This window comes from Elaeis guineensis, chromosome 1 (assembly GCF_000442705.2).
Source record: "Elaeis guineensis isolate ETL-2024a chromosome 1, EG11, whole genome shotgun sequence".
In the NCBI taxonomy this organism is placed as follows: Eukaryota; Viridiplantae; Streptophyta; class Magnoliopsida; order Arecales; family Arecaceae; genus Elaeis; species Elaeis guineensis.
This window is the reverse complement of record NC_025993.2, coordinates 159227003-159248049: the sequence shown is the minus strand read 5'-3', so window position 1 is coordinate 159248049 and position 21047 is coordinate 159227003. Positions and strand designations below refer to the sequence as shown.

Below are 21047 nucleotides of genomic sequence, written 5' to 3'. Positions count from 1 at the left end.
CAAGAATTGTGTCGACATGTTTAGTAGGCGGAATTTGATACAAGGAAAACGATTCCTTTTTGTGATAAACTTGATTGCTGATATTTCAGCCTAGTTGCCAATCGGCTCTTGTTTGTTCTTGAGATTGGATTTTCTCCTTTCTTATGGGAAAGAATGATTAGTTCCTTTTTGGCCCAACAGCTTCGTTCTTGTTTAGATTTTTATTGGCGTATTTAGCAGGCTGGACTTGATACTAGGAAGATGATTCTTTTTTGTGGTAAACTTGTTTGCTTTTTGCTTCAAGACCACCGTTGCCAATGGGCACTTGAACTGCAACTGTGAAAATAATCAATACCTTGAACTTTTTTCCTTGTTCTTTTATTTAATCTTTGAAAAATTGGATTTCTCATTCTCTATGTTTTATGGATTTTTCCCGGTTCATTTTTTTCTTTACCATCGCTTATACTGGGTGCTCTCATAGCTCGTGCTCCAAGAACAGTAGCTTTTTCCATGTCAAGAATTTTTTATCAGACACGTAAACAATAATGTCACTTTCTTTGAAACTCCATTGACTTGCTCTCTACAAGGTTTATTGATGTCATTATAACCTTTTACATAGATGTAGCATTGCATGTGGCTCAGGTTCTACAGCGTAGGCAAGGAATGGCTTCTGGTGGGCTTACAATCAAGGAGTTGAATGATGCTCTTGATCAAATAGCCTCAAAAGAAAATAGGTGCAAATTTGTGGCCATTGAGAATTAACATTTGCTGAATTTCAAAATTTTGTTTAGAAAGTTATTTTGGATGACCAATGTGTAGCCAATCTCTATCGGCTGTTGCTTATTGTTTTATGCTCAGTTTTTAAACAAAAATTGCATTTTGTAAGGCTGGATGCACGATTTGAATGTTTGAAGATAATTAGAAAGTTCAAATTTCACTGCTATGGATATCCAAAAGTGGTTTCTTTCACTTTAAATTGAGGGTGGACCCATATCATTTTAAAATTCAGAAACTCTAAACTGTTGTAGATGTTAACTTTGTTTCAAGTACTATTCTGTTCTTGTGTTTTGTCTATGTCTGCATGCAAGATTGTCTTCCATTTACTTTTCAGTGAAACATCCATTTTAACAGGGCAGAGAAGACTGCTGTTCTTGCTAGTCTCATTAAGAAAACAAATGCCCAGGAAATGAAGTGGATTCTAATGATCATTCTTAAAGGTATCTCATTGACAAACTTCTATCATTTTTACTCAAAAGAAAGACAAACTTCTATCATTGCTCCATCTTCTTGTAAAGAAAATAATCGTTTTGTACTTCAATTTATCTTCTTTGCAGATCTGAAGCTGGGGATTAGTGAGAAGAGTATATTTCATGAGTTTCACCCAGATGCTGAAGATTTGTTCAATGTCACTTGTGACCTAAAATTAGTCTGTGAAAGCTGAAAGATCGAAGTCAACGTCATAAACGGCAGGTAGCATCAAGCTGTCAACTTTGAACATATTAAGCTTTGGTTTCCTTCTCTCTAACAAATACTGCACTCCCTTGACAAATTAATGATACTCCTTTAAGTAGTGTAAATCATGGTGTCTGTTTGTGGTTTTTAGAATTCTTTCCACATGAATTAAGTAGCTTACTCTTTCACTGTGGAGTGCGAACATATATATGCCAGCTGTATTTCCAGGCAGTTGTGCTCTAAAACTTGGAGAATTATGGTTTTATTCTGAAAAGACTCTTGTATGTATATATTTTTTTTGTAGAATATTTTATGATATTTCCAATTTAACAGTAAACTAATTATAACCAGGAAGTCTTGGCCCTTTCTTGTCTGTGCGCTACAGATCTTTCTTCAAGACTGTGAATGACTCTCAGTATTTTGTTTTCTTTTTTCAGATAGTCAATGACTTTCAGCATGCAGGATAATATCAACTTCCATCAGGAGTGATTTAAATGTTGACAAGTTAAAAAGAAAAGTTACCATTTTAGACATGGGGCTTATGCATGTTCATGAACAGTTAGTTCAGGAATTATGTGTTAAGTTTGTTGACCAACATAAATTCAGAACAACGTGTTTGGACTCTTCTTAATTTTAATGTGATCTTTAAACTTGAAACTAAAAAAAGCATTTTAGTTTCTCAGAAACCATGTTTCTGTAATACAAAATCTGGTTTTTCTCAGCAATAACGCTTGAATAACTTCTGGAAACTAATGAAATAGTTACAGCATAAGTTTGATGCTATATGGACTTACAATGAATGCTTTTAGTGTAGGTAATGCAAGGTTATCTGCATTTCCTAAGATATTCTCTGAAATGCTGGATCAAATCCAACTTGACATAAAATGATCTTCATTCTTGGTATTTGTATTTGGATGGAGCCTGTAAATTTTGTGCTCAGAATTTCTTGCATGCTCCTTTTTTTTTTTTTTTTTGGGAACCTTGAAGCATTATACTCCATTTGATTTCATGTTATATTGTAACTTGACCCCACAATTTCTACTGTGGCATATCTTGTATGAGCCCATTAAAAAATCTTGCAATAGAGATCCTTCGTGGAATAAACTAGAGTCGTAGAATCATTTATGAATTAGTTGAACAGTGGATGCAATATACTAGGCAAGTGGTTCTTAGTTCTAATAGTACTTTTTCATATCATACTGTAATTGGAACGAATGGAGGATGAAATTAAACTGATGGAGACCTTAAAATTTCTGATTGGTATTTGCAAGGAAGGATTTAGAAAGTTATCATATGCTATACAAGTTTTTGGGACTGTTTGACATGAATACCAGTATTCATTTAAAGCTGAAGGAATCTTCATGAGGTAAGGTCTGTCCGTTTATGCAGATTATAAGATTTATTGAATGCTAGTTGTCAAACTTGGGCTAGTTTAAGAGTAGGGAGTCATCAGCATAGAAAGTGTGCTGGATCCAATTGTCATCTGGATGGCCTTCTTTTTCCTCTATGGGATTTTTTCCTTGGTGAGGGGGATCTATGTTGACTCGCATATTGTTTGTTCATCATCTTTGCTGAACCCATAGAGAAATGGACTGAGTTTAAATCAGGGGAATTTTGCTAACTTTGGTTATGGTGCATCACCTGTCTCATACTTTTCCCCTTTCCACCAGTGGAAGGCTGACTCTTAGGGTTACAGCAGCAGAAGTTGTTCTGCTTTGTGATCAATAGAAGATAGTTGTGATGTTGTATGGTTAACAACTTAAAATCAAATATAGCTTCTTCAATATATTGTTTGGTGGTGCCAAAAGTCATTTTTAGTTACGTTACATTTACTTTTTTAGATCTATAGATGAAAAAAAAATCAAAATCATATTGAGCACATAGCATATGCAGGAACCTAGCTGAATCCATATTAGTTTTATTTGTCTGGTTTAGCCCCTGTATCATTCTTGTATAAATTCTTTAGACTCATTTGGGTGATCATTTCAGCTTAAAATTGCGGTAAGTCCATTACATGCAGTAATGTGCATTGACAAAAAAAATGTCCTTTTGATGACTAGGATATAGAAGTGGGAAAAGCTGTAAGGCCTCAGCTAGCTATGAGGGTCGGTGATGCTGCAACTGCATGGAGGAAGGTAAACCTATATCCAAGCATTTTACCAAACAACATATCCTTGGCCATATGCTTCTTTTGTCTGGACTTGTGATGTTAATATTCTTTTGTCAAGAGCAATACCAACATCCATGTCTTGTTATCTTTATTTATAGGGAAATATGATCTGCACTTATCATTATTAATCACATATTTTTCTTGTTCTCTAGCTTCATGGAAAGCATGTGGTTGTCGAGTGCAAGTTTGATGGTGATCGCATTCAAATCCACAAGAACGGAGAAGAGATTCACTTTTTTTTCACGGTAATTGCAGTTATATTCTAACAATTGCTTAGCATCTTTTTTCCCTCTTCCTAACTGTTGAATATCTCTGGTTTAATATTAAATTTTTTAGTTGTGTCAGAAATGATTCATTTTCTTTGCCTTTATTGCATGAAGCAACTGCTGAAAGTTTTCTTTTGTTTGTTACTTCAATATGTTGGACTCATGCATATTTATCAGGATAAGTTTGGTGTCACATCATTCATTTTTGATTACCTAAATAGTAGTCATAGCAGTTTTTTTTTTTTTTTGATGCTCACAGGAATTTTCTCGATCATCCCGAATACGAACATGGCATGTCGAACATTATTTTACAGAACATCACTGTTGAGAGGTAATCATCCTGGTTAATTTTTACGTGAAAATGCACTAGAACTCCTGGCATTCTGTTCCTTTTGATTATAGTTTGCTTTTGAATTGTCATAAAATGCTATAACAAATTGATAAAAAAAAGGCAGCCTTTTCCTTTTTATGATTTCAACTATTTTTGAGGTTCTGTTCTCTTGACATCTCATGTGTAGCCTTTTCTTTAAAGCTCAATTCCATTCTCCAACATCAAACAAAAAATTGATTGCATGATTTGTATCTAGAATAATAATTTATTAGATGTCTTAGTTTTTAAAAGGGGTCGAAGCTCTTGTTTAAAAGAAATAATTTTTTCTACTATGTTTTTGCATTCATTTAGTTTACCCTTTGACAATGTTGCATAATTTTTATCTGTATATCAGGCAGGCCACTATTAGGCACACTGATAAGATGCACATTCCTAAAATTCTTGTCCCTAACTAATTTGGGGAAAAAATAACCTCATCTATTAGTATATACCTTGACGTGAAGCCAGTGAAAACAAACCTTATCATGAAACTAGAGAACTTAGTAATCTGAACCATATCTTATGTTGTCCCTCTGTCCCACAGGAACCCCATCAGGGAAAAGAAAATTTGTAACTGGACATTGTTTCCAGTCAAATGCCAGACTACCCAAAAATCTCCAGGCTCTTAAGTACGAACTGGACTGCATATCTGGAATGAAAATCTGAAGAGGATAAAGAATCCTTCAAAATGAAAAACCACCTTGAGTTGTCAAGTTTGCTGAAACATAAGGAACCTGCTTTAGGTACTTCAAGCTGAAATTGGCCTATAGTTAGTTCTGTTTTTTTTTTCTTTGCATATTCTTTTTGGATTATTACACTGATAAACATAACTTCTTTTTAATAAAATTCATCATTTATCTTTGTGCAAATTGATGTTATTCAGGTGTATTCTGGATGGTGAAATGCTCGTTTGGGACACCTCAACTCAACATTTTGCAGATTTGGTTCAAATCAGGAAATAGGTCATTGGATAGTTTAACGCAGTTTCTGTGCATGAATTTGTTTATTTAATTTTTCTTTGCCACCCTAATTATTGAAAACATCCTTTTGCAGCAAAGGCAGCTAGAGAAGGATTAGAGAGTGACCGCCAGGTTCCAAGCTGAAAAATTTGTGCTTTATGATAATGCTAGACTTTATATATAAGATGGAGTATATTAGTTTCATGTCTTTATTTTTATTTTATTAATTTATTGTTATTTTACATGCAGCTATGCTGTATCCTTCCCTGCAGTTGATATTTCGTTTGATATGCTTCACAATGTGAGGTTGGTAAGGAATAAGCATCTAGTGTTGCAGAGGGAATACTGGCATGATTTGCAAGTTGTAGCATGTGCTTTGTGGATTTACATTTTGACATATATCTTATATCTTTGTGTTCTTTATGGTTTGAATTGCTGTTTGTAGTAGAACAAAGGTTATTTGATGGTTTTAGAAGTTGGGCTTGACTTCATCAATTCAAGGAAAGCAATTAATAAATGAGGATTTTCGATGGCTAGAATTTTGCAGCAAGTTGGTAGGTTGAGTATGTTAGAATTTGTTAATATGGATATCCTGCTTTTTGACCAGTATCAAGATTTTATTATAAGATGAGCTTGCTCAAGGTATATATTCACAGAAGCATATCCAGAACCAACAAGCTTGATTCCATCCGTTTAGGTCCCTTCTGAAATTTTTACCATCAGAACAGCTAGAGTTTAGTCATTTCCGTTACCTCTGTCAATCTGATATTAGCCCTCCTTCCATATACAAGCTTGGAACTGGTACCAGCATATCCCTTCTGTCTTGTCTGCCCCACTCACTTTGCATATGCTTTTTCTTGCTCATGCAAAATGCATCAATATGCCACCATTATTTTTTTATGTCATTCTTGGTGAGCTTTGATCTGTATCTTGACTTAATATCTGCATTTATGGTGTTTATCTTGACAAACGTTATGTACAGATGTTGCATTTGATATTCTTTATGTCGGAGACACTAGTGTTATTCATCAGAGCTTGACAGAAAGACTTGACCTTCTGCGAAAAGTTGTAAAACCTTTGAAGGGTCGCTTAGAAATTCTGACCCCTAATGGGGGTCTTAATGATCGTCGTTTGCAAGGTGAGCCATTTTCTCATTTTGCGTAGTACCATCCAGATGTGAGAATTATCAATATCCAGCTCTGCAAAACAAGTGCAGTCATATTGTATGATTCAGCAACATAGCTCCTAAAGAAGCAACCACAACCTTGCAAGTTATTGTCTTATTACAAACAATATATAAAGATATATCACTTTTCCGAAAGAACATTATCTATGGCATTGATATCTCATTTTACATTTATGAAGCTTATTTCCCAATGTGAGAAGACCATGACGTTATTTTCTTCCACATATATTCTTCCATATGCATGCAATGATATTCAATTGTGAATCTGCTTAATTTTGCTGTGTCTCATAGGTCACTACCAGAGCTATTAAAGAATTTCTAATGAATTACTCATATTATTCCCTTTCCATATCTTCTTTGTTCTTAATACTTGTTCTTATCATTGCAATAAGTGGAATGACAACTTGATTTGGGCCATACTAAGTTGGAGGATTTGTCCGAGGTGTGACTGGCATATTTGTATTACCTATATTCTATGTATATTTTTATTAGTAGAATTTAATATGCTTTTATGTGTTTATTTTCTGTCACCTATTTATTTGATTTTAGAGTTGGAAACTTGACTTGATATTTATCTTGAAATTTCAGGCGAGCCATGTTGGTCCTTGTTGCTTACACTGTGGAAGATGTGGAGAGATTTTTCAAAGAAACTATTGAAAATAGGTCATATATTTCAGCATGCTAGTTATCCTTTCTGTTATTCATCTTATTTATTGAACTCTTTCAAGCCATTAATTGTTCAGTTAGCTGTTTCAAAGTATTTCTAGCCTTTTCATGGTTTTCTTGTCCTCTGTTTTGCAAAGAATGTCTACATAAGCATTGACTTATAGCCCAAATGTGATGCTGAGTTTCAAGAAACATTTAGCCCCAAAATTAAGGATATGACAAGAATCATGAAAAGGAACTGATATTAGTTGCAAGGGTGTATCTATCATTAGTGGTTTAGGCTGGATTCAAAAGTCTAACCAAATTATGGATAGGTATGTTGTCATTTAGCATGGACTTCTTTAATCAGTTCCATCCTTCAGAATAAATCTCAAGTTTTATTCTTTTTAATAACTGTATACTCTCTCTTATAGTTGAAGTTCATTTATTTGTTAACCAAAAAATAGCTAGTTATTTCTTAGGAAGGCCCAAATTTATAACATTTGTTTCTGAAGTTGAGAACTAGATCTCTCTCTCTCTCTCTCTTTCTCTCTTTCTGTGACACATGATTGTATACACACAGGTTGACCCATTCTACTATAAAGCGTAAAAAAAAACTTGATCATCTAATTAACTAGACATTTTATTTGTGCCTCATCATTATGAATCATTCAGATTAGATGAATTCTCATGTGCCCGAATGACAGATTTCATAGGCTTACTAATGTGGAATTTTGTACTATTATTTAAAAGAAAATTGAGAAATCAAGGAGGAACAATCTGATCTTACTGGGTTTTAACCAGTCACCTAAGGTACTGATATTGCAAATGGCACCTGTAGTGATGCTTGATTTTGTTTTTTTTTTTTTTTGTTTGAAGTATCTTGATTTTGTAATAAAGAATTCAAAACCTGCATGTAAAATGTTAAAAATTCGATACGTTATATAACTACCTTTAACACATTTTATCTGCTAATATGAATCTAGGACCATCACATGTGTTCAAGTAACTTAAGGAATGTATTTCTGAGATATGTGGCCTTGATTAGAATTCCTATGATATTATAATAGAAGTGATGGCACCAACACTGCTTGCTTCTTTATGGGCCAAGTATGTTACTCAAAGATATTTATGTTATTCAAAGATGTATATGTATAATTTGTCTCTTGAGTCTTGACCATTTTTATAATTTTGTAGATATTGGTAATAAACTTGACTTTGATTATTAAGACACATGCAAATCATGCATGTACATGCACATTAAATTCCTGAAGATGTATATCATTGAACCCCGCTTTTTGAAGTTTGGATTATTTGGCACCTGTAGGCTGTAGTCTTTGATACTTATGCAGTTATGCCTCACTACAGCATTGGAGCTGGCTCAAGCGATTCAAGGTCATGTTGCTTATATTGAGTTTTCCTTTACCGTGGACTGCTGCAAGTAAAATAATCCATCAATGCAATTTAGGATGACAACATGTCAAAAACCTTCCCTTGTGAACCTAGAATTGACTTAATTTGTCCTTCCTATGTCCTTTCCATCAAGGACTATATAATTACCATCAATGTAATATTGCCTCTCTTTTCATGATTTGTCAACTTGACCTCTTTGGTTACATCTGCTGATTAAATCATCATCCTTTTTCAGATTTTGCATGTATATTTTTATTCACAGATCAGAAACATGTAATTGTTAAAATCAATGGCCATCATTGGCATTTATGAACCTTAGCAATGTGTGTGAGAAGTCATTAAATTAGTAACTTGCTTTGAGTCGGTGGACATTATATCTCTGCACCATGTTCTGTGGTCTGTTTCAGACAATTTCAAACTCATAGTAGGGGGAAAAAAGATGCATGAGAAAATAAAATTTGTGTAAGGATCATATTTAGGTTTTATTATGATGTTAAAAAGAACATTTGCAACAAGATTATGTGGGCCAACATAGTGAAGTTGTACTTTGGTGGATTTTCAATGAACGCTAGAAGTGAAATGAGTATCTGAAATATAAGGTGAATATAGGATGACAAGAGGGATAAAGTTTGGGATCTGTGCACCTAATTGAGGAACCGAGACTGGCATTAAAGCAACTCCGTCTTACCATTTTTATTTTTTTGATCAGATTTCATTATTTTGCCATTAAATTTTTGAAGCTAGCCTGGTCTAATCTCTAGCATGAAAATATGTTCTGATAATCCTTTTGAATTCTCATTGCTATTCTAAAGGTTGCAGGCACCAATCATCAGGACTTCCAATTTTTCCCTGGGTTCCAGGAGTAGGCTTGGGCAAATGTGAAAAGAAAAAGAAAGCTTATTTCTATGCTTGTGACTTTTAATGTCTGGTACAAGGTCTAAAAGGCATACATAGACCATAATGAAAGTCATGAAAATTTATGGGAGGAAACTTGCATTGTGGCAGATATGATCCCCGGTCAATCTGATTGCAAGTAGATAGGCTATGGTCAATAGTTTGGATGCCACATTTTCATGAACAGTTAACAGTTATTGATGATTTGCTCTTGCATACTTGTACATCATGTTCTGCTAAAATCATGAACGCCGAGCTATTAAATGCTAGTCATTCTTCTATCTCAATTGTAAGCAGTGAACTCAATTTTTTTTTTGGATACTCTTCAGAGATGAGGGGATTGTGTTGAAGGACCTTGGTTCCAAATGGGAACCTGGTGATCGAAGTGGAAAGTGGTTGAAGTTGAAACCTGATTACATACATGCTGGTGCTGATCTGGATGTGCTTGTCATAGGTTTGTTTTTTGTAAGTTTGTTTTGTTGGTTCCCATTCCAGAGTTCATTGATCAGATTAAGTTGATGATGATAGATTTTTGACTATAGGAGGATATTTTGGTTCTGGCCGTCATGGAGGAGAGGTGCACTTCATGTTTTCATCTGTTTGACATAATACCCTTCTCAAACACAGTTCTGATGTGTTGATCCTGTAGTTCTTATGTGGCCACCTAGGAGCGACCCTGTCCTGCAAAAGGGCTGGTAGCTGCATATGGACTGTTCCTAGATGGCTCTGTCAGAGCTAAATATTAGTTGTCTTTGTAGATATGTGTAATGTGTATAAATATCAACTGCCATTTGCAATTGTTCTTTTCATCCTTTCTTTTCCTGTCTCATTGCAGGTAGCTCAGTTTTTGGTGGGTCTTGCGACGCGTTCAGATTCTACCAGCTATCCAAACCGGTGAGTAAAATTTTTGAACTTCTCTTTTCAAGTTACTGTATTTTGGCTCAGATTTTATGGTATCATGGGTAACTGTTATGATTGTGCATTTTCCTGATCAAGGCCATCATGCTGCTTCCACAGATAATGTTCTCAAAGTAAAGATTTTGATCATGAGATGTGTCTGGTGAGGCTTGGCATGAGTTTGTTATCATTGAGATGGTGGTCTTTGATTAGGGTATGTCAAAGAGAGTTCACATCATCTATGCCATCAGATTAGAAGGCCATAGCATTAATTATTTCTTTACCAGTGGTGTCAAAATCCATTGTTTCAGATTGCAATTTTTCCCTTTTAGTTGGTTGTTGTGTTCTATTGCATTCGTTGCAATGATTTTACCATCGTTTGTATGCTATTTTTACCATACGCATTGTAGCACTGCATTTTCCAATGTGTTATTGTTGTGCATGTTGTGTAGGTTGTATAAATGGCATCCATCTATATCAAAGATATTGTAGTCTCAGAAAAATACTCTGTGATTTGAGTTACAAGTTGGTACCATTTGATCAAACTATATATTTAGTATGATCATATTTGTACTGCATCTCTCTCTCTCTCTCTCTCTTGTAGAGGTATGGTTTCTCACATGATCTTAAATCTTAGTGGGATATCCTGCAAGACATTAGAATGGGTTACCATCCTGAGTGTCCGGATAGGACCGTCCCACTGTTGTTCTGTTCGAATCGACACTTTTTTGGGACATCCCCGGTCCCAGGTGTTGGGACAGGGCAGGATGGCGGAACATCTCATTACATGAGATTTAAAACCTTGGTTTCTTTCTCGATTTGACCCCTCAAACCTCCTTGGCTTACAAAATGGTAAGATTGCAAATTTTTAGGTGAAGAAAATGCAGAATGAAGCTATGCTTAAAAAGTTAAGAAAGGTTTTTGGGTCTCTCTCTCTCTCTCTCTCTCTGTATCTTGTCTCTTGGGTTGGGGGTTGTGGATTGCCTGAAAATTTAATAAATCCATCCAGTTGATTTTTGTTTTTGATATTTAGCCACCTGACAGGTTATCTAGAAATGCCTAGAAGCATTATAATTTTCAAGTTAATTGATCTACTGGGTTATGATTATTTGTTATCATTGTAATTTGTAAGTAAAACACTTTGAAATATAGTACTACTGCTTATGAACAGATAATGAGAAAAAGGGAATGATTTTTTCTTTGTATTGGACTGCTTTATCAATGGAGAGCTAGTTTGTAGTTTAGATCCTTTGGTTAGTGCAAGATGTATGTAGTTAGGTATAGGTTGGCTTTATCAGCAACAGCTTATATATTGGGTTGGAGATATGATGCTAAACAACAACCGAAGCATGCAAGTTTTTGTTTGAATTTTCATGACACAGTTACTTGTCACCAAGAAGCAATTAGTAGAATGATAAAATAAAAGAAAATGACTTAGCGACTGGGTATGTTTTTAACTACATATTGGTAGTATGACATTTCTTGTTTTGCTACAATACTCAGAATGGTACATCTTATGACTCTTACATGATATAGTTAGATCTCACTGCTTGCAATGAGGAAAGATGTCCAGTTTATCTGAAAGTATGCTGTGATCTGTAAATATGCAGTATGCATCAAAACCTTTTGAAGTGGTTGGATTACTTCTATTTTGATTGACGATACAAGATTACAGTTAACTGAAAGTTGCAGGGTCAATAAGCTGACTCAGGGTCCATATTAAATTAGGGATGTTTTTGCTTTGATGCCTCAGAATGCAGGGGGTAGAATACTGAGTTTGGATGGATTCATTAGTAAACTATGAATATGATATTCTTCAGTTGTCCTCCCATGTTGCCTTGGGGCTTGGATTTGGTCCCTTTCTTCTTCTTTCTTCTACATTCCTCTCTCTTTTTTAAGTAATATCACCATGGCTAACCACAAGCATATGGATCATATTGTTTTTCAACATTTATTTTGATGTGGTATAAATTAGTTTTTTATGTATCAGTCTGTTTTATTTTTATTTCAAAAGTTATTTTAACAATAATTTTATTACCTACTTTTTCATAGATTTGTTTCATTCTGTCGAGTTGGTACTGGTCTCTCTGACGAGGAGCTTGATGCTCTCATTACGAAATTGAAGCCTTATTTCAGGTAGTTCCATATCATCATGATGTTTCCTCTTAAAGGTTGTATTGTTGCTGGTTTTTATTATACACAGTTTCCTCCTTTCGTGTTGGAATATAATTAGGTCTTTTCTTATTCTTTAGAGCATGTTGCTGGGATCGCTGTTTGTGCTTAATGTTTCTTTTGTTGTTATGCTGGTATCATATATTGATCTCAATTATGGGGAGTTGTCCTTACCTTCATTCATTTTTTCGTCATATGGTAGCATTAGATTCTTCGTTCATGAGAAATAGGCTGGATTAGAATATTCATTGTGACATGCTGTATCTCTTTTTATGTCCCTTAAGTTTCTCTTTTAACTGCAGTTGAACTTTATGTATTTCTTCATTGTTGATTCAAGAGTCAATCCAAAATCGGTTGGCAGCTCATATACATGAACTCGAACATGATAAAGCACAATCAAAAACCCATAAGGACTACAAAATTTGACTGGTCTTGGCTGATAAACCTTTGCTTATGACTGTCGCAGCCCCTGGGACAAAAAGAAGTCTTTAAACATTAGACTCCAACAGAATGATGTTTACTTTCCCCTGTACAGATTGAGTAAAGTCCTGCATTTTATAAAGAAAGTCAGGCACCACTGTTTTAGGTTAGAAACCACCAGTGCCACTTTTTAGGGAGAAGTATATATGTTGTTCTGTTACTTCTGTACTGTTATTCTGTGGACTGATTAAGATATGACCCACAAGCACTCAAAGTGAACCATAGATAAGTGTTCTTGCATTAAAAAGGAAAGGGATAACGATAGACCCTTATGTCTTGCAGGGCAGTCAACTTACCTATGTTTTTGTTAACCCCCTTTTCATGGATTGATTCATTGTTTCTATCAATAAATACAAGCCCCTCAGTATTTTTCTGATGTCTTTCCGAGTTCTGATCAGAAAAAGAATCAAACTGCTGCCTTCAATATGGTTTTTCCCAGCTTTTTATTTTAGTCACTTTTTTGGTTGAAGCTGCAACCCACAACTTTGGGTCATGAGCATGTCACCAAAAATTTGTTTGCAAATCAAGGAACATTAGGTAGTAAGTTGTTGGCCTTTTTCCAAAAACTCAACTAGATATTGTCCGCTTGTCAGAGGCTGTCAATCGGATAATCCCCTGCCCATCGTTCGCCGAACCATCCTGAACCAAATGGTTCAGGTCATACCGAACCGTACCGGTGGGATATTGGTCCGGTTCCGGCATGCAAAACGGCACAGCGGCTATCTCGGGGGGGAGGGAGAAGAAAGAGAGGAAGAGAGGGAGAGGAAAAGAGGGCCTCCGGCGGCCGTCAGAGGTTGCCGGAGGCTATCTGAGCTCTTGTCGAGTGCGGTAAGGGCGGAGGGAGGGAAGAAGAGACAGGAGGAGATCTTACCGAGTCATCGGAGGCTCTCGGACGGACGGCGACGCCGCCGCGAGATCTCCGACGGCTGGTGAGCTAGCACCGAGGGAGTTGAGGGCGGTCGAGGCCGGAGGAGGGCCTCCACTCTCCTCCAGTTTGAAATAGGGGTTTGCCCCTGTTTCGTAATTTTTTTTTGCTTTTTAACGGCCTTCGGCCGCTCTCAACTCCCTTGGCGCTAGCTCGCCGGCCATTGGAGATCTCGCGGTGGCATCGCCGTCCGTCCGGAGGCCTTCGAGGGCCTTCGGTGACTCGATCTCTCTTTTTCCCTCCCTCTACCTTTACCGAGTTCGGCAAGGGCTCGGATGGCCTTTGGCAGCCCGGGGGCCCTCTCGTTCTCTCCCTCTCCTTCCCCCCTCTCTCTTTCTCTCTTTCTTCTCCCTCTCCCCTTCTCTGCCCTATTAGTTTGGCCTGGCATGGATCGGTACGGACCCGTACCAAACCATACTGTCGGTCGGCCGGCCGGCACGGGGTCCAGTTCCGGTTCGGCGGTCCCTGCCCCTGCCCCTTAATTTTTTTCAGTTTCAACATGAGTTGATTTGTCAGTTCCTTTATGCACTTGATGTCTTACCATGGTATTATTGTTTGCTCGTGTTTTTAGCATCTTTTTGTATGTAGGTGTCAATTTGGCTAGAGATGCCATCATATGAGTAGTTGCCTTCTCTATTTTTGTGATTTCTTAGTGCCTTAAAATAGGGATTTGGCTATCCTTGACATATATTATTTGTCATGTTTTGCCTATGCATGTTCAATGCTGTTTAAAACTAAAAATTATTTGAGGACTTAATTTCTTTAAAAAAGCTTTAAAAAAATAGAAGGTATTAAAAGGGTGTTGTGCCAATTCAGTGCTGGTGTTATGACTTGCCCAGCAAGGGTACATGCAGGGTGGCACAGGCTGATATCAAAAACCTTGTCTCATAACCAAAAGATATGATCTGTCATACTGGCAACAAAGTTGGAAACCTTTAGTAGCTAAAATGGCTCCCTAGATGATTTTCCCTGGACATTAATCTTTTATTATTAGTTTGTCATATAACAACTGAATGTCTTCTGCAATCACTATCGAGCTTTGTGGATTAACCTATTAGATGTATGCCCTAAAAGCCAATATGACAGACACATTGAAATTTTTTAGGACATAAATTTGTATTTAAAATATTGATTTATCAATAAAGTGGATAATTTCATTTTCATTCCTATGTAATGTGTCCTTGAATCGTTCAAGAAATTAATAACTTAAAGACATATTCTCAAGAGTTGAGAATTTGAAACATGTGTGATAAATTCTTAAATTGCTCCTGATCGATGGATCATCACGGAGATGGTGATTGATTCGGTTAGATCGACGCACAGATTGTTTCTTTCGGGATAGACGAGTCTCGAGTCTACAGTGTAGGGATACTGAGCAAGAGTGCGGGTGGTTGTTGGAGAACATCGGTACCGAGCATGACCATACGAGAGATCACATGGATGTCTACTCACTCGTCAGTGATCTTCTCGATGCTGTAGCAGTGTGAATGGTTCTTTGATCTGCGGTGCCTCGACTGCTCACAGTGGGGTTGTTGTAGTTTGATTGCACATAAATATGGTCTCTTAACCATTTGGATCCTTGTAGTGTATGTTGGCTGCAGTAGGTTCATTGTAGGAGTAGGATACGTACCTAGACGAGATCTATCGACTTTAGTAAATAAGTAGTCCTATGAGATTTGAGAAGCTAAGTCCTTAAGTCTGTGGCCATAGCAAGATTATTGATGGAAAGAAGTTTTCATGAGTTTCATGATTTGGATTCGAGCTAATTGAATCTTGTATATGACAGATGTTGGGGTTTGACGAGTTTTTCATAACCTCCATCTGGTCGAGACTCACAATAGAGAAACTGAATCACACGGTAACTACACCTAGGGGTTCTATTTATTTTGTTCTGCTGGATTGCCACCACATATTGCTAGACGTCACTAGTGGATTGTGAGAATTCACTAGGATCATTTTGGATTGATGATCCTAGATGAGTATGAGTTGGAATTGTTCCAACTCATTGAAAGGTGTTTTGATGATACTATGATGGAGAACATGGTATGTCTCACTACTAGACAGAAGAGAACTTATGGAGTCACACATAATAGGGATTTTATTAGATCAAACGGTTGGATCACGATTAAATTATCAATATGATTGATAATTTGGATCAATTTGTAAAAGTTACAAGTAGAGGATCTGCTAATAGTTATCAAGGAGGACTTAATTGTAATTGTTGCAATGTAATTTGATGAGATCAAATTGGGGATCAAGTCCTAAATAATTAAATCTGATTTAATTTGATTAGACTTGATCTAATTAAGTTTAATTGGGCATTTGGATTTCAGATTTGCCTAATTAGATTAGGATTGAGTCTGGAATGAATTGGGCTCGAATCGGGTTCGAATTGAATCCGGATTGAACCCAAATTGGATTAGACACCAGAGTCCCAATTTACTGGGACTCTCTCTCTTCCCTCATGCTTAGAGTGGGGTGCCAATATCAGATTAGCGTCGTACGTGAAAAATAAGAGGGAGAAGGGGTGCACATCCATGTGTTAGCGCCCCTTCCTGAGAGTCTCTTTCTATCAGCTCTTATCTTTATCTATTGTTTTAAGTTTGAATTTGATTTAAACTTAAATTTTAATCTCTTGATGGATAGGATAAAGGGATGAGGCATTGGATTTAAATAGGAGAATGATTTGGGCCGCCACACATAAGAGATACAAGATTTCTACGTAAGTTTTCATTGTAAAACTTTTGAGAGTGCGCCCCTCCTTCCTTCTGCGCTCCTACTTCCAGACGCCCAATCCCTGGTGCGCCAATAGCTAGAGAGAAATCAGAGAGAGAGAGAAAGGAAAGAGAGAAGGAGTTCTCTCATCCCAAATTGCCTCTTCTCTTCCTTCGATCCTGCGCGAAAGGTGTTCACGCACAATTTTCTTTTCAGATCATCTTCTTCTATCTTGCGAAGAGTCGAAGAAGGAGATCAAAGGAGCGAGATTTGAAAGAGAGCTAGCACCTTGATGATCTCGGACGCTCCCGATCTACATCTGCCCCGTGTGGATATCCATAGAGGCCGGACGTATGCGCGGCTTCATCGGAACCTGCAGACATCTTCAGATCCAGATCTTGAAGAAGGAAAGAAGTGCTACAGATAGGTGATTCGATCACCGGATTTATTTTCATATTGAAATCAGATGCATATTCATTTTATTTTATCATATGAACTAGATCTGTAGGTGTTTAGATTAGATCTATGCATGCGTAGATTAAAGTATTTTAATCTATTCTTCCGCTGTCTGTTTTGAAAAATATTTTGAAATCTGCATGCATGAAACACCTAAACTTAACCACCAAAAATTCAGCTTTGAGTGCATATGGTGTGTATTTTGATTGAGTATCATTTTGCTTTTACCATCCATAACTTGTTAATTCTCCCTCTCTTTCACATCTATCTAGAATTTGGACCAGGTCTTACATGTCCATGGAAAGTTCCGTTTTATTTCTGAAAATCTTTTAAATAACACGGTATGAGTTTAAAATGTGTGAGATATACAAGTGGTGTATATTGTTTGAGTGTAGGTTTTCAATTCTTGATCTCATATTTCATGTATGATGTGGTGTTCACATTTATTGATCTTTTTCTTTGTTCACTAATCTAAAGACTCCAATTTGAAGACAGTGGGTGGTTATTTTTTATTTATATCATATTAGAAATAAGATTGTTGTTGTTTGTTTTGTTTTTCCTCAGCCTAACCTAATTGCTAATCCATTTTAGGGACTTCAATCTGTCCTTTGGAGTATGATGAGATTTGTATTGTGTTTACACAATTGGTAATACTTGGAATATATTTTACTGGGAGATAGTGATGGAATGATTACCTGAAACGGATAGGAAATTGAGTATAAATAACTTGGAAATCAATTGTAAGGGATAAAATGGGCCATTTCATGTTATACAAAGTAGTGCCTTCTTGTCAGTGGTCATGTTATTGGCCTCCTTTTGAAGAAAAAAAAATAGTGGTATTTAGATATATTTGTTTGTGAGATGTGCTGATTTGCCCTTTCTCGATGGATTTGTCTACCATTTTTCTGTATCTATTTTGATTGTTATATTCCCCTGCATTATGTCATTCCAAGTGTTATACTCCATGACTTATCAATATGTTTTATCTATGGCTAAAGAATTGAAAACATAAAAATAAACATTAGAAATGTTGTTTAAGTTGTCTTTTTCATTTTTAACATGTGCAAATTCATCCATATCTTGGTTTTATAATGAAATTATAGTTTATGAAAAGTCATTGTCAAGCCTAGACTTTTTCACAAGCTACTGAAATTCGTTCATTAAGGGTTGTCTATAAGGATATTTAATTTTGTTATGGAAATTTAGATTTTTTTTTCCACATGTTGGTAGTTTACACAAGTGAGGCACTAACAGTTAACACTTTGCAAGATAAAAATAGGTTTCTGTATCGCTAAACATAGACTCTCAACTTTCTTAATTATTTGGCCACCCTTTTGTTTTAAATGATTATATTAAAATTTCTTTTGGTGTTATCTTTTCTCTCCTCTCTAAATTTAACTCTGAAGGTGAGAAACCTTGATCAATAAAAGTATTGTTTAATTTCAAATTGTGTTTCCAGGAAGAATGAATATCCAAAAAAAGTGCCACCCTTTTATGAAGTCACAAATAATTCAAAGGAGAGGCCAGATGTTTGGATTGACAGCCCTGACAAGTTGGCAGCCCTTTTTCTCTTTCATTTTCATTAACTATATCTATGATCTTACAATTCTTTGATCACTTTTTTAACTGCAGATCGGTCATACTTTCTATAACTAGCGATATCCGAACTATAAAGTCTGAGGTACTTCCATAATTCTGGTGCTTGAATCTCAAGTTATTATACTGCTTGTTCAGATTCTAGTTCTTGCAAAGATTGTATACTTATATCTTTCATGCTGTTGTATTTGTCATAATACCGTATCTTGCAAAGCTTTTTTTCCTTTGATGGTATGCTGCTGTTATCTTTGATCTATTATTTCTAGTTGTTTAATTGTATTTAACACCAATTTTAAATATTCCAAGGTATTTGCCGCACCATACAGTTTGAGATTTCCACGCATTCATCGTGTGAGATATGACAAGCCATGGCATGAGTGCCTTGATGTGCAGTGTAAGCATTCCTTGATTCTTAATCAACCAGTGGGCTTTCTGATATGTGTGACTGGTGTTTTACCCTTGTAGATGGTAAACTCTGAATATAGTTCCAACCGCCAAGTGTATCATGGCGCTTATTTTCGAACTGAATAATAAGAGAGATGTTGTGGAAATTTCAATAATCATTACATTATACTGTACCTGATTTCTATGATTTAGTCTGCAGCTAAGCTGAATGGTCTGTATAAATGAAGGTTTTCTTTTGTTCAATATTGGTATCTGTTAGTAGGCATCTCCAGTCATGATTATTTGTGCAGGGATATGTCACTGTTGTAAATGTAGCTTATGGGAAACATTTCCAGTGCCTATGGGTTAAAGATGCATGTGCAAACTAATATAATGGTTCAACACGAAGCTACAAGAGAATTAAAAGAAAGAAAATTGGGGCTCTGATAGATGTTGAAATATGGAAATAAAGGATTTCAAAAAAGTGCTAGAATTTCAGGAACATGGTAAAAAAAGGAGACATGATATCATTATTATTGCTTAAATGAACTATTCCTGGATTTTTGTGCGAGCCTCTTTTGATTTTGTTATTTCAATTTAGTTTTTGATTGCATTTCAATTTATAAAAAGCTGCTGCAAGTTACATTCAAGCAGCTGCAAGATACTTTTTTTGAAATTATGTTTGAATATTTCTATTTACTATCTCAGCATTCGTAGACTTGGTACATTCAAGCAATGGGAATACACAGAGGGGAACAGATCATGGAGGTCTGCAAAATCATGGATCAAAACGTGTGAAGTCCACCAAGAAGGGAGAGAAGAAAAATTTATCCATTGTCCCTGCTCATTTGATCCATACTGACATCTCTGGTGTTAAGGAGGAGACCCTCATATTTGCAAATATGATGTTCTGTATCCTCTAATTGGTTTCATGTTATCTACCTCCTTTTTCTTTTTGTGCATGTTTTTCAAATTCATCTGCCTATCGATTGGGAGATAATATACTATCCCTGTTCCCTGCTTTACTGTTGGCTGGTTCTCTGAGACTGTTCCGAGTGAATTAATCATGTTGTGTAGAGACAAGTTTTGGCCTATCCAGTTTCCAGTTGTTCCAAGACTTAATTAGATTTAAAATTATATAAATTTCCTTGACTTTGTTAGATTTTATCAATGTTCCTCCATCCTATTCTGTAGACTACTTTCACAAAATTGTGGTTGAGAATGGGGGAACTTTCTCAATGAATCTCAATGACTCAGTTACTCACTGCATTGCAGCTGAAAGAAAAGGTATGTCCTTTTGTTTTCCATTGGGTATTAGGCATAAGCTTGCTTGACTAAAATTGTGTGATGAGTTTGGCAGGGATCAAGTATCAAGCTGCTATGCATCATGGAGATATCATTCACTATTCTTGGGTCTTGGATTGTTGCAAACAAAAGCATCTTCTACATTTGCAACCGAAGTTGGTCCAAACTGCATTATGTACTTGCATTTTCTGTTTAGATTGTTTTAGTTTGTCAGCATAAATGCTAATGATTTTGCCGGTGGAAGGTACTACCTATTTCTTGCAGATTCTTCAAAGAGCAAGTTTCGGGAGGAGATTGACACGTTCTCTGATTATTATTACTGGGATATAGATATTGCAGACATTAAACAGGTATGCTTTTAGAAAGTACCATTATTGCCAGCTCAAATTTTGCCTCTTAGGAAGTTTTTTCCTTATACAATGAATATGTCTATCAAATAAACTTAAAAATTCAAAATTATATGTCCATCAACCAATAGGCAAAAAATTTCATGGTTTTGTCCTGATGTTGATTCATCGAACACCATGGTGTGCTTCAAAATACGAACAGCTGATGCAGCCAGAGTGGCAGAATGATGCAGTCAAAATTTCTGATGGCAGCCTCAAAAATCCAGGCATGCAGACATAGCATACACACATGCATGCATGTTCACATGTGGTTCAGTACTTAGAAGAGAGAAACTGGAAAGGGGAAGAGAGTTATGTATGTTGTCTCACAAACAAATAGAATAACCATGAGTTTGCTAGTTGCTTGTGTCACTTGTTAGGTTTTATTTAAGGTTAT

The 21047-nt window shown here is 36.1% G+C and overlaps 1 protein-coding gene across 1 annotated transcript in view; it reads left to right on the top strand.

Annotated features, from left to right (window-relative positions):
- The first annotated feature begins 602 nt into the window (after positions 1-602).
- Positions 603-21047, top strand: part of LOC140852490 (DNA ligase 4-like) — a 35353-nt gene continuing 14908 nt past the window's right edge. Inside the window, 25 exon segments of the mRNA XM_073245715.1 lie at positions 603-713; positions 1111-1196; positions 1314-1409; positions 1412-1449; positions 3492-3566; positions 3754-3846; positions 4101-4198; positions 5121-5173; positions 5176-5199; positions 5291-5328; positions 5446-5452; positions 6179-6334; positions 6971-6985; positions 6988-7045; positions 9664-9788; positions 9877-9911; positions 10170-10228; positions 12284-12367; positions 18439-18531; positions 18612-18660; positions 18882-18969; positions 19668-19871; positions 20121-20246; positions 20320-20419; positions 20509-20614. Coding sequence (XP_073101816.1) covers positions 643-713; positions 1111-1196; positions 1314-1409; positions 1412-1449; positions 3492-3566; positions 3754-3846; positions 4101-4198; positions 5121-5173; positions 5176-5199; positions 5291-5328; positions 5446-5452; positions 6179-6334; positions 6971-6985; positions 6988-7045; positions 9664-9788; positions 9877-9911; positions 10170-10228; positions 12284-12367; positions 18439-18531; positions 18612-18660; positions 18882-18969; positions 19668-19871; positions 20121-20246; positions 20320-20419; positions 20509-20614 — 1977 coding nt within the window. The 5' untranslated portion in view covers positions 603-642.